Source organism: Coregonus clupeaformis, chromosome 1 (assembly GCF_020615455.1).
Source record: "Coregonus clupeaformis isolate EN_2021a chromosome 1, ASM2061545v1, whole genome shotgun sequence".
In the NCBI taxonomy this organism is placed as follows: Eukaryota; Metazoa; Chordata; class Actinopteri; order Salmoniformes; family Salmonidae; genus Coregonus; species Coregonus clupeaformis.
Genome location: NC_059192.1, coordinates 98746715 through 98759776, shown reverse-complemented (window position 1 = coordinate 98759776; position 13062 = coordinate 98746715). Strand labels below are relative to the sequence as shown.

General features: G+C 44.9%; 2 protein-coding genes across 3 annotated transcripts; one reads left to right on the top strand and one right to left on the bottom strand.

Annotated features, from left to right (window-relative positions):
* Nucleotides 1–3: 3 nt before the first annotated feature.
* On the top strand, nt 4–6642 carry LOC123492003 (zinc finger protein OZF-like). Of its 2 annotated transcripts, none has more exons than XM_045223618.1 (8): nt 4–96; nt 993–1170; nt 1249–1308; nt 1459–1854; nt 2076–2182; nt 5135–5328; nt 5791–5959; nt 6081–6642. In XM_045223618.1, the coding sequence occupies exons 1-8, from the start codon at nt 85–87 to the stop codon at nt 6363–6365; spliced, it is 1401 nt and encodes a 466-aa protein (XP_045079553.1). In that variant the 5' UTR covers nt 4–84; the 3' UTR covers nt 6366–6642. The 2 variants fall into 2 exon arrangements, with proteins under 2 accessions (XP_045079553.1, XP_045079552.1); XM_045223617.1 differs by having other exon boundaries at nt 2076–2194.
* Nucleotides 6643–11622: 4980 nt separating this feature from the next.
* On the bottom strand, nt 11623–12466 carry LOC123491570 (gastrula zinc finger protein XlCGF67.1-like). Its single transcript, XM_045222684.1, has 2 exons — nt 12343–12466; nt 11623–12137 (listed from the first exon to the last, which is right to left on the bottom strand). The coding sequence occupies exons 1-2, from the start codon at nt 12464–12466 to the stop codon at nt 11623–11625; spliced, it is 639 nt and encodes a 212-aa protein (XP_045078619.1).
* Between the last annotated feature and the right edge of the window lie 596 nt (nt 12467–13062).

The window sequence follows — 13062 nt, the reverse complement described above, 5'->3', positions numbered from 1 at the left end:
CACTAAGGCGGAAGCGGGAGAAAAAAAAATAAACAACCCGTTTGTTTCGTATTCTGAGCTTTTTTAAGAGCACTGCTATATACAATGGACGTGGTGGTGAGTAGATAACAAGATAACAAAAAACTCAAATATAACGTGTCGAAGGGCGTATGTTTTTTTTATCACGCATAAACCCTCAAACAGACCTAATGCAGGGGGGTGCTCAGTTCAGCGGCCAGTTCTAAACAAAGCAGCAGTTTAATAGCCTGGTGGAAGCAGTCTACTCGATACGTCAATGCTAGAATGGTCAATGCAGCGATCATGTTGGTTCCACCAGGCTAGCAGTTTCCATCAATGAATATGTGTAGATGCATGTTCAGGCATTTACATTTACGTCATTTAGCAGACGCTCTTATCCAGAGCGACTTACAGTTAGTGAATACCTATTTTTTTTAATATATACTGGCCCCCCGTGGGAAACGAACCCACAACCCTGGCGTTGCAAACGCCATGCTCTATCAACTGAGCTACATCCCTGCCGGCCATTCCCTACCCTGGACGACACTGGGCCAATTGTGCGCCGCCCATGAGTCTCCCGGTCGCGGCCGGCTGCGACAGAGCCTGGATTCGAACCAGGATCTCTAGTGGCACAGTTAGCACTGCGATGCAGTGCCTTAGACCACTGCGCCACTCAGGAGACTGGCATGATGTAGAATGAACCAGAATCTGGGCTTACAAAGGAGTCGTTGAATATTGCGATTCTCCTTTAAGCCCAGGAAGCAGCCATTCAACATGCTATTCACCATTTTTTCAAATTTAATAATGTTAAAATATGTTCGAAGAATGGAGTTTCGCTGAGCAACTATCGTCATTACTGGCGTTCCGGCCGGTATGTGCGTCGAAAAAAGTACAAAATAGTAATAATTATATGTAACCAAAAAAATTTATTGTCTGGAAAAGTTTTTGAGTAAGTGTGCATGTGCCAAATCCACCTCTGTTCTCTTCTCTCTCAGGAGACCAAACTCCCAGGGTCCCCTGGGCCCGAAGGTATCCATGGAGACCAAGGAACTCAGACCCTGAGGGTGGTGAAGCAGGAGGACTGTGGGCCCCTAACAACGTGCTTGAGTTCTGCCCATGTGAAAACAGAAGAAGAGGAGGAAGAGATAGGGGGTGTGTCTCACCCAAGTCAAGGTACTCTTGCCTACCCTTTTCTTAGTGATTTGTTTATTTACAACTTACACTGAATTAGATATTGTGTGTTTCCTTCAGGGCTCTTCAGTGTCAAGAAGGAGGAAGAGGAAGAAGCCATAGTATATCTTATACAGCCTAGTGAGTACAGCATCACAGAGGAGCTACCATGGTTACTAAGCCTTACAAGCATTTCGCTACACCCGCAATAACAGCTGCTAAATATATGTATGTGACCAATAAGATTTGATTTGATTTTGATTTTGACCAGAGATTTCCCTGTTCCCTCAGATGACAACCCAAGCCCCACTTCTGACATTACCAGCCACAGTTCTGACGACTCCACCCCTGACAATGGCCCTAGAGCCACCCCTGACGACAACAACCCCAGGTCTGGCCCTGCCAGTGGAGGGGCATCAGACAAGGACCCTGCGTCCGGAGAGGAAGAGGAAGAGGAGGAGGAGGGAGAGAAGAGGAGCCAGGGACTAAAGCCCACGAAGACCAAAGGAGGTCGTCAGAGGCCGTTCCCCTGCTCTAGGTGTGGGAAGCGTTTATCCACCACTGTTAGCTTAGACAAACACCAGATCATCCACACCCGACTGAGACCATACCCCTGCTCCGCACCAGCCTGCACCAAGAGGTTCTGCTCACCGGCCGAGCTGAGGAGACACACACTCACACACACAGGTTATTTCATTGGGTTCTTCGAAAGTATTTAGCCTGCCTTTCTTTTCAAAGTTCAATCAAATGAACATCAAGAGTGGGGTTCTAAACCAATCAGGTCAATAAACGTTTTCCCAAAGTTTTGTCCACTTTTGGTTGAATTGTTTAAGGTCATTCTAGTGGACCTTTAAAAATCTGCCATTCAAGTTCAATAACTTGTGTGTTTTGTGCCCTCCCCCACACAGGAGAGAGACCCTTCCCCTGCCCAGACTGTGACAAGAGCTTCACCATACTGGCTGCTTTAAAGACCCATCAGAGAACACACACGGGAGAGAGACCTTACGTCTGTGAGGTGTGTGGAAAGGTCGGTTATTTTATTCAGCCCTTTTACTGACTGTTGGCTTTTACTTCTTGTCATGTGATTGTTTTACTGTAAAGAGTGTTGCGATTTTAAAATACATTTGTAGTATTTTATTGTTTTTATGGACCGTGATAGTCGGAACGTAGAGGGGAAACAGAGAGAGACGGGATTCGTCGCCACGAGCGTACAAAACATTAGGAGCATCTGCTCTTTCCATGACACAGCTTTCACCTGATTAACCAAAACACAGGTCCCTAATTATAGAATCTCTATGGGGAAACACAACTCCTGCTCTCTCTTGGACGAGGGAATGCTGTTGTGTCAGGAGGACTGTTATAAATTCATCAAAATATCACATAAGTATGTGACTTGTAATTATATATTTTAGATGTTTATATTCATACACAAATGACAGAATGTACAACACAAATGTAGTTTGTAATCCTAGTTGTTTTTTTCTCTCTCAAAGTGTTCTTTGGATGGATTGTGCAACAGGTGATGGCTATCTTTTTGTTCCAACACCAAATGCACTCACTATAACTTGGTGTATGGAGTAATGTTTGGTTTGGATCTGAAATGGATGTGATAGTAGATGGTGAAAATAGAGATGGTCAGTTGTTGCTCTCCGATCTCATGTCTCTCTTTAATTTGTAGCTGAGTTCAAAGCACATGCTAACGTCTGGCAGCATAACAGTTTCCCACATATTCACGTCTTCATATCAGCTTTGAAGCATCTTTTCAAGAGGAAATCTGGCATTGGATCTGGAGGGTGAGCAAAACCACTATATTGAGCAGTGGAGGCTGGTGGGAGGAGCTATAGGAGGACGGTCTCATTGTAATGACTGTCTATGATCCCTTATTGATGTCACTTGTTAAATCCACTTCAATCAGTGTAGATGAAGGGGAGGAGACAGGTTAAAGAAGGATTGTTAAGCCTTGAGACAATTGAGACGCAAGACAAAATATTGAAGTGCCTTTGAACGGGGTATGGTAGTAGGTGCCAGGCGCACCGGTTTGAGTGTTTCAAGAACTGCAACGCTGCTGGGTTTTTCACGCTCAACAGTTTCCTGTGTGTATCAAGAATGGTCCACCACCCAAAGGACATCCAACCAACTTGACACAACTGTGGGAAGCATTGAAGTCAACATGGGCCAGCATCCTTGTGGAATTCTTTCGACACCTTGTAGAGTCCATGCCCCAACGAATTGAGGCTGTTCTGAGGGCAAAAGGGGGTGCAACTCAATATTAGCAAGGTGTTTCTAATGTTTTGTCCACTCAGTGTATGTACTCCAGACTCTGGCATACAGTGGGGAAAAAAAGTATTTAGTCAGCCACCAATTGTGCAAGTTCTCCCACTTAAAAAGATGAGAGAGGCCTGTAATTTTCATCATAGGTACACGTCAACTATGACAGACAAAATGAGGAAAACCAGAAAATCACATTGTAGGATTTTTAATGAATTTATTTGCAAATTATGGTGGAAAATAAGTATTTGGTCAATAACAAAAGTTTCTCAATACTTTGTTATATACCCTTTGTTGGCAATGACACAGGTCAAACGTTTTCTGTAAGTCTTCACAAGGTTTTCACACACTGTTGCTGGTGTTTTGGCCCATTCCTCCATGCAGATCTCCTCTAGAGCAGTGATGTTTTGGGGCTGTCGCTGGGCAACACAGACTTTCAACTCCCTCCAAAGATTTTCTATGGGGTTGAGATCTGGAGACTGGCTAGGCCACTCTAGGACCTTGAAATGCTTCTTACGAAGCCACTCCTTCGTTGCCTGGGCGGTGTGTTTGGGATCATTGTCATGCTGAAAGACCCAGCCACGATTTCATCTTCAATGCCCTTGCTGATGGAAGGAGGTTTTCACTCAAAATCTCACGATACATGGCCCCATTCATTCTTTCCTTTACACGGATCAGTCGTCCTGGTCCCTTTGCAGAAAAAACAGCCCCAAAGCATGATGTTTCCACCCCCATGCTTCACAGTAGGTATGGTGTTCTTTGGATGCAACTCAGCATTCTTTGTCCTCCAAACACGACGAGTTGAGTTTTTACCAAAAAGTTCTATTTTGGTTTCATCTGACCATATGACATTCTCCCAATCCTCTTCTGAATCATCCAAATGCACTCTAGCAAACTTCAGACGGGCCTGGACATGTACTGGCTTAAGCAGGGGGACACGTCTGGCACTGCAGGATTTGAGTCCCTGGCGGCGTAGTGTGTTACTGATGGTAGGCTTTGTTACTTTGGTCCCAGCTCTCTGCAGGTCATTCACTAGGTCCCCCCGTGTGGTTCTGGGATTTTTGCTCACCGTTCTTGTGATCATTTTGTGAGATCTTGCGTGGAGCCCCAGATCGAGGGAGATTATCAGTGGTCTTGTATGTCTTCCATTTCCTAATAATTGCTCCCACAGTTGATTTCTTCAAACCAAGCTGCTTACCTATTGCAGATTCAGTCTTCCCAGCCTGGTGCAGGTCTACAATTTTGTTTCTGGTGTCCTTTGACAGCTCTTTGGTCTTGGCCATAGTGGAGTTTGGAGTGTGACTGTTTGAGGTTGTGGACAGGTGTCTTTTATACTGATAACAAGTCCAAACAGGTGCCATTAATACAGGTAACAAGTGGAGGACAGAGGAGCCTCTTAAAGAAGAAGTTACAGGTCTGTGAGAGCCAGAAATCTTGCTTGTTTGTAGGTGACCAAATACTTATTTTCCACCATAATTTGCAAATAAATTCATTAAAAATCCTACAATGTGATTTTCTGGAATGTTTTTTCTCTATTTGTCTGTCATAGTTTACGTGTACCTATGATGAAAATTACAGGCCTCTCTCATCTTTTTAAGTGGGAGAACTTGCACAATTGGTGGCTGACTAAATACTTTTTTCCCCCACTGTAAGTGTGTTGTGATTTTTAAATGAATCTTAAATTTGATTCGATCTGAAGGGCTTCGCCCAAACAGGGAACCTGAAATCCCACGAGCGCAGGCACACCGGAGAGAGACCATTCTCCTGTCCCTTCTGTGGGAAGACATTTGTAGAGTCTGGCCATCTGAAGAAGCACCAGCGTATCCATACAGGAGAGAAGCCGTACCACTGCACCAGCTGCCCCATGAAGTTCCCCTCCTCCAGCGAGCTCAGGTAACTCAGGGCCAGTATTCATAAAGCATCTCACAGTGCTGATCTAGGATCAGGGTCAGGATCGTTTTGTCTTTTAGATTTTTATGAATGGACCGAGGGACCTGATCCTAGATCGGCACTCCTACTTTGAGATGCTTTATGAATATGTGCTCAGGTGTTACTCACCTGATAACGTAATAACCACCGGACATTGTAATAAGTTATGTTTTTATCTTGAAAAAAGTTATTATTATGTAATCCGTTAGACAGTTTTATTACGACATCCGGCAATTAAAAAAGAAAACAAATGTTTTACGCTATTGAACGTTATTACATTAAACTGTATTTGCTGTTGTTATGATTCAATGTTGTCACGTCTTTTTTTTTAAATGTCACAAACCAATTTCCCATCGTGGGATATTCAAGTGAACTACTACTACTACTACTACTTAACCAGTGTTCTTGCATTACCTGTTGTTCCAGGGTCCATGAGAAGATCCACAGCCAGGACAAGCCCCACAGCTGTTCCCACTGCGGCAAGGCATTCAGACAGCTGTCCAACCTCAAGCTCCACCAGAGAATACACTCTGACAAGAAGCCTTACGCCTGCTCCTACTGCGAGAAGACCTTCCGCGCTCAGGGGACCTTAAAGGTACAATATAACTATATACAGTTTAGGATTTTTTTTCAGTTACACAACATAATACTGTGTTTACAATATGCTGAAATTCTTATTAATTAATACATTTATATTTTGTATTTTTACTTTAAAGGTGCACCTGAGGACTCACACAGGAGAGAGGCCTTACCCCTGCTTAGACTGTGACAAGCGTTTCATCACGTCCTCAGAGTTAAAGGTACACCAGAGGATTCACACAGGAGAGAAGCCCTTCTACTGCTATGACTGTGGGAAGAGTTACTATCAGCTGAAGCAGCTGAAGGAACACATGAAGTTCAACCCGGACCACAGCACCACACGTAGCGGACTCAATAATATAGAGGACGAGGACAAGCTCTACTCTACGTCACGCCATGATGATGATGATGTAATGTCCTGATGCTTTTTAATGGAATGTTTATAGATAAAAAAAATTGTTGGCTAGAAACAGACATTACATGACAGATATATTTACCCTCCTCAGTGATGCCATCGATCACATTATTGGAAAGTGTCACCATTGTTTTAAAATAAATAACATTACTTTGTTAGCACTCTACTCGTTCCGTGATGATGACGTCATGGTGCCCTCCTCAGTGGTGATGTCAACATTTCTATCTGAATGGGTCTCCTGAGTGGCGCAGTGGTCTAAGGCATTGCATCGCAGTGCTAACTGTGCCACTAGAGATCCTGGTTCGAATCCAGGCTCTGTCGTAGCCGGCCGCGACAGGGAGACCCATGGGGCGGCGCACAATTGGCCCAGCGTCGTCCAGGGTAGGGGAGGGAATGGCCGGCAGGGATGTAGCTCAGTTGGTAGAGCATGGCGTTTGCAACGCCAGGGTTGTGGGTTCGATTCCCATGGGGGGCCAGTATGAAAAATATAAAAAAATAATGAATGCACTCACTAACTGTAAGTCGCTCTGGGTAAGAGCGTCTGCTAAATGACTAAAATGTAAATGTAATGTTGTCATTGCACTGAACAGACACAAGGTCAATGCTCTGTTTGAATTTTTAAGTTGCAGGTAGAATGATCGTTTTGATTAAATGTTTTGAGACATTTTTGAAGTTGTTTAGAAACGGACATTACATGAAAGACAAATGTTATGTGTGTGCATGTGTTTAACCAAGTCTCCATCCACTGTGCTTATGTGTGTAAAGTCATACTGTATATTTTATAAAAAAATCATGACAGCTGTGATGGAAACAGGTAGTTTAGATACAATATTATAAATGCCGACAAATCATTTGTTCGTCGACATGGTGGGATCTTTTTGTGTCTGTAAAATTAATTATGCGAGAAATGGCGGTGGAAACAACTATGTGCAAATATTGAAATAATAACTGTCATATCGAAGTACATTTGGAGTCACTCACGCAATGACATGGTGTGTGCTCCACCCACTATGACTCGTCGGGAGGAAAGCATGCAGTTTATTAGGCTACAGATTAAATAAATGATGATGAACTTCACAGTGTGGTGAAAGTGCAAGGTGATGAGCTTGATGCTCCTTTCCAATACATTTCGAGGGTCTTATTCTGGTGACATGATGATCGATGCTTGATTGCCTTTTGACAAATCAAAAATATTCTCGCTCTTATCCATAATCTCATCATGTATTGTAGACTAACCTACCCGCACTATATCTGCGAGCTGTTGGCTAGAGCGCACGGGCCAAAACCAGACTAGGCATATTTGCTATTTAACGCAACAGTTTTTGTTAAATTGAAAATGCGATGGAAACACATTGAACATTCGATTTTTATTCGGTACATGAAAACTTAAGCGGAAAAAGTACATTTTGCGTGCACTACGTCATCACGCACTGATTTTTATTCGCAACAATTCAGTTTGGTGGAAACACCACTGTTGGGAAAATGCGCATATTTTCTTTATGCTGATTCTAGAATATTCGCATGGAAATCTGTCGACAATTGGATGGAAACCTAGCTTATGATGTGAATTGTTTCTCTTGGACAAATCTGTTGGCAATCACGTTTGGGTAAAGGTTACCAATAAACCATGTTAGTCAATACAATTAATCAGTACAACCTACAACCAGTCAATGAAGATAACAGTCATGAAATGAGACAAAATCTGTATGTCACTTTATCTGTTAAAGTAGTGTACCTAGTAACTACAGCCATGTTTTGGAGGGGGAAGCACACCTCAATATCAGTGGAGGCTGGTGGGAGGAGCTATAGGAGGACGGGGTCATTGTAACGGCTGGAATGGAATAAATGGAACCTATCAAACACAACAAACATACGTAAACCACGTTTGACCCCATTCCATTTAATCCTTTCCAGCCATTAAAATGAGACCGTCCTCCTATAGCTCCTCCCACCAGCCTCCACTGCTCAATATAGTGGTTTTGCTCACCCTCCAGATCCAATGCCAGATCTCCTCTTGAAAAGATGCTTCAAAGCTGATATGAAGACGTGAATATGTGGGAAACTGTTATGCTGCCAGACGTTAGCATGTGCTTTGAACTCAGCTACAAATTAAAGAGAGAAATGAGATCGGAGAGCAACAACTGACCATCTCTATTTTCACCATCTACTATCACATCCATTTCAGATCCAAACCAAACATTACTCCATACACCATGTTATAGTGAGTGCATTCGGTGTTGGAACAAAAAGATAGCCATCACCTGTTGCACAATCCATCCAAAGAACACTTTGAGAGAGAAAAAAAACAACTAGGATTACAAACTACATTTGTGTTGTACATTCTGTCATTTGTGTATGAATATAAACATCTAAAATATATAATTACAAGTCACATACTTATGTGATATTTTGATGTATTTATAACAGTCCTCCTGACACAACAGCATTCCCTCGTCCAAGAGAGAGCAGGAGTTGTGTTTCCCCCATAGACATTCTATAATTAGGGACCTGTGTTTTGGTTAATCATAACAGGTGTCTCGGATTTTAACCTTTATTTAAAGCTTTTAATCAAACTGTCCCCTTTTCTTTTTAAGTCACATGGTCCAGCATCATCCTCAAACAATCGCTTTTATTTTTGGTCTAATTCTCATTTCTGGAAAAGGCTTAAAATAAAGATTAAAATCCAGGTGATGTGACATGATAAACCAAAACAGGGCCCAACCCTGTTCCTGGAGCGCTATCCTCCTGTAATCGAACCCTGTTCCTGGAGCGCTATCCTCCTGTAATCGAACCCTGTTCCTGGAGCGCTACCCCCCTGTAACCCAACCCTGTTCCTGGAGCGCTATCCTCCTGTAACCCAACCCTGTTCCTGGAGCGCTATCCTCCTGTAATCGAACCCTGTTCCTGGAGCGCTATCCTCCTGTAACCCAACCCTGTTCCTGGAGCGCTATCCTCCTGTAACCCAACCCTGTTCCTGGAGCGCTATCCTCCTGTAACCCAACCCTGTTCCTGGAGCGCTATCCTCCTGTAACCCAACCCTGTTCCTGGAGCGCTATCCTCCTGTAATCGAACCCTGTTCCTGGAGCGCTATCCTCCTGTAATCGAACCCTGTTCCTGGAGCGCTATCCTCCTGTAATCGAACCCTGTTCCTGGAGCGCTATCCTCCTGTAACCCAACCCTGTTCCTGGAGAGCTATCCTCCTGTAACCCAACCCTGTTCCTGGAGCGCTACCCTCCTGTAACCCAACCCTGTTCCTGGAGCGCTATCCTCCTGTAACCCAACCCTGTTCCTGGAGCGCTATCCTCCTGTAACCGAACCCTGTTCCTGGAGCGCTATCCTCCTGTAACCCAACCCTGTTCCTGGAGCGCTATCCTCCTGTAACCCAACCCTGTTCCTGGAGCGCTATCCTCCTGTAACCCAACCCTGTTCCTGGAGCGCTATCCTCCTGTAACCCAACCCTGTTCCTGGAGCGCTATCCTCCTGTAACCCAACCCTGTTCCTGGAGCGCTATCCTCCTGTAACCCAACCCTGTTCCTGGAGCGCTATCCTCCTGTAACCCAACCCTGTTCCTGGAGCGCTATCCTCCTGTAACCCAACCCTGTTCCTGGAGCGCTACCCTCCTGTAACCCAACCCTGTTCCTGGAGCGCTACCCTCCTGTAACCCAACCCTGTTCCTGGAGCGCTATCCTCCTGTAACCCAACCCTGTTCCTGGAGCGCTATCCTCCTGTAACCCAACCCTGTTCCTGGAGCGCTATCCTCCTGTAACCCAACCCTGTTCCTGGAGCGCTATCCTCCTGTAACCCAACCCTGTTCCTGGAGAGCTATCCTCCTGTAACCCAACCCTGTTCCTGGAGCGCTACCCTCCTGTCCCGTAGCTTCAACTACCAGTTGTAACTAACCTGATTCATTTTATCAACCAGCTGGTTATTAGAATCAGGTGCTAGATTAGGGTTGGAGTGAAAACCTCCAGGTTATCATACATTATTCTATATGTACTTCTATGATTCCACCACCACTGCTGCTGTGTGTGGCCTGGTGTTTCTGTAGGCTCTTCTGCCAGGCAAAGCCTTTTCCACAGACAGGGCATGTGTATGGTTTCTCTCCAGTGTGGGTGCTCTGGTGGGCTTTGTGGCTGCGCAGGTCCGAGAACCTCTTCCCACAGTCGGGCGCACTGGTGGGGCTTCTCTCCAGAGTGAGTCTGCCGGTGGACCTTTAAACCCCCATGACGTGCCGAATGACTTCTTACACTGAGCACACTGGTGGGGGTTTGTCTCCCGTGTGCGCCTTCTGATGCACCTGAAACAGAAACATTGAATTACATATTAGAACTTCATTTAATAGGACCTCTGTGGTTAGAAACGCATCCTTCGGTTTCATCAAAATTGAGACAACAGGGCTACGTTCAGTAGCCAAAAAGTTGTCGAACTTTGCGGATAGAAATGCCATGAATAGAGCCGACGAGGTTCCTTATGCTACATGTCAGAGAGGCATGTTTGTTCTAGATAGACTATTTCTATCTGATCGTTTCAAAACATTGCATCCTGCTGAACTCGCCCAAGGTTTTCTATTGTACATGGTTATTTGGAGACGCCATAGAAATGTAATGAATCGAACGGGCTTGGAACCGCCAACCCTGGCAATTTGACTGGCAAACTGACCGCTAGTCCACCCATTACGCCATCATTGACTTGAACGGGAACGCCCATTCTATTCATTCTATTTCTATGGGAGACACCTACTGGCCAAGTCTCGGAACTGCATAACAGCGTGACATTTGTAGAAACATTTGTGGTCATACGGCACATCCTTAAAAAGGTGCTGGGCTAATAAAGTCTACATAAACATAACTGAATGGCCGGCCCACTGGACGTAAACATGTCTGACCACATGACTGTAAGTCGCTTTGGATAAAAGCGTCTGCTAAATGGTGGCATATTATTATTATTATTATTATTACTAGCGCTGACTTTATTGAGGAAAAATGTACTTACTATGACTAAGATATGTGGTTGTCTACTGTAAGTGGCTCTGGATAAGAGCGTCTGCTAAATGACTAAAATGTAAATGTAAATATATACGCTTGTCAATACAGGTGGTAATGGGAGCAGATGTAGGCCTTTCTTTCGAGTGATCTATATTTGACACACCTTAAGATAGGCTGAACTGGAGAAGCTCTTCCCACACTCAGAGCAGTGGTAGTAATCCACTCCGGCTAGAACTCTCAGAGCTCTCTTCCGCCCCCATCGCTGACATCACCACCCCACTACCCTCCCCGTCCCATCCCCGACGTCAGCCCCTCCACGGCATGCAGACGTTGGTGTGTCCGGAGCATTCGGCCCTTGGTGAAGCCCTTCCCGCACACGGAGCAGTAGTGAGGCTTCTCTCCGCTGTGGGTTCTCCGGTGGTCTTTGAGGTGCTGGAGTCTCAGGAAGCTCCGGCCACACTGGGAGCAGTGGTGCGTCCTCTCTGCTGTGTGAACCAAACGGTGCTTGTTGAGGTATTGGGCGCTGTCGAAGGTCTTGCCGCAGTCACGGCAGTAGTGAGGCGGCTCACCGGTGGTGGTGGTGTGGATTGTTCTGCTCTGGTGGATTCTGCGGTGCACGTTCAGTATCCCGGGGCTGACGAAGCTCCTCCCACAGTCGGGGCAGTACAGAGGGGAGTGGTGGGGTTCCTGGGGCTGTTGTTGTTGTTTCTTTGGTTGTTGTTGTTGTTGTTGTTGTGGTTCTTCTGACACAGAGGGACTCTTCCCACTGACAGGCCACTGGTTGCAGTTTCCGTCTGTGTCAACGAAATAACGAGTCTTTGGTTAAATCTGAAGAAATAACAGTACCGTGCTAAGGTTCATACTAGCAAACACTCAATATTGGTTTACGTCCCCAATTGGCACCTTATTCCCTTTATAGTGCACTATTTTTGACCAAGGCCTATAGGGCTCTACAGGGAATAGGGTGCCATTTTGGACGTACACATTATCTGTACATACCAGGAAGAATAAAAACCCCAATAGCTTCTTCCTCTTCTTCTTCTTTGACTGCAAAACCACCCTCCTCTTCTTCTTTTTTAACTACAAGAGCTTTGTCCTCCTCTTCCTCCTCTACTTTGACCATGAAAGCATGATCTTCCTCCTCCTCTTCTTCTTCTTTAACTTGTAGAGAGCTATCCTCTTCCTCCTCCTCCTCCTCTTCTTCTTCTTCTTCTTCTTCAACTTGTAGAGCGCTCTCCTCTTCCTCTTCTTGTTTGATGATGATGTTCAGGTCTGGAGTTTGCCAGCAGTCTACCAGTTCCAGCCTCACTAGTCTATAACTGTAGTCAGGGTCCTTCGTGTTGGTATATGTTGGTGGTAGTAATCTATAAGTGTAGAGAGGATCCATGGTGACTATTGGTTTAGGTTCAGTGTTGTAGAATATACAATTGAGGTTCACGGAGTTAGTTCACCGATCGTTCTTTTTTAGAGCCGTATGTAGCCAGTTTGCTCAGGGAAGTTGTTGATATCTCTAGAACACAGTTTGACAGCTTAGCTGACATTAACCATTTGATTATTCAGCTTCCGACTTACGTCACTCACGCTGCAATCGTAGACATGTAAACAAGAAACAGATTCTACGAAAGGACAAAGCAGTCGAACTTTGAACTGGAAGAGCATTTGCGCAAAATCCCCGTGTTCCGTTTCCGAATTTTGAACTTTTCAAAATAAAAGCCCCAC

What these genes read in the sequence shown, in the direction of transcription:
- LOC123491570 (XM_045222684.1), bottom strand. Translation starts at nt 12,466, where the DNA reads ATGGTCAAAGTAGAGGAGGAAGAGGAGGACAAAGCTCTTGTAGTTAAA. An exon ending in TGGGGTTTTTATTCTTCCTG is followed by an intron (nt 12,138 to 12,342) that starts GTATGTACAGAT and finishes TCGTTGACACAG; the next exon opens with ACGGAAACTGCAACCAGTGG.
- LOC123492003 (XM_045223617.1), top strand. An exon ending in TGTGTCTCACCCAAGTCAAG is followed by an intron (nt 1,171 to 1,248) that starts GTACTCTTGCCT and finishes TGTTTCCTTCAG; the next exon opens with GGCTCTTCAGTGTCAAGAAG. An exon ending in GCGCTCAGGGGACCTTAAAG is followed by an intron (nt 5,960 to 6,080) that starts GTACAATATAAC and finishes TTTACTTTAAAG; the next exon opens with GTGCACCTGAGGACTCACAC.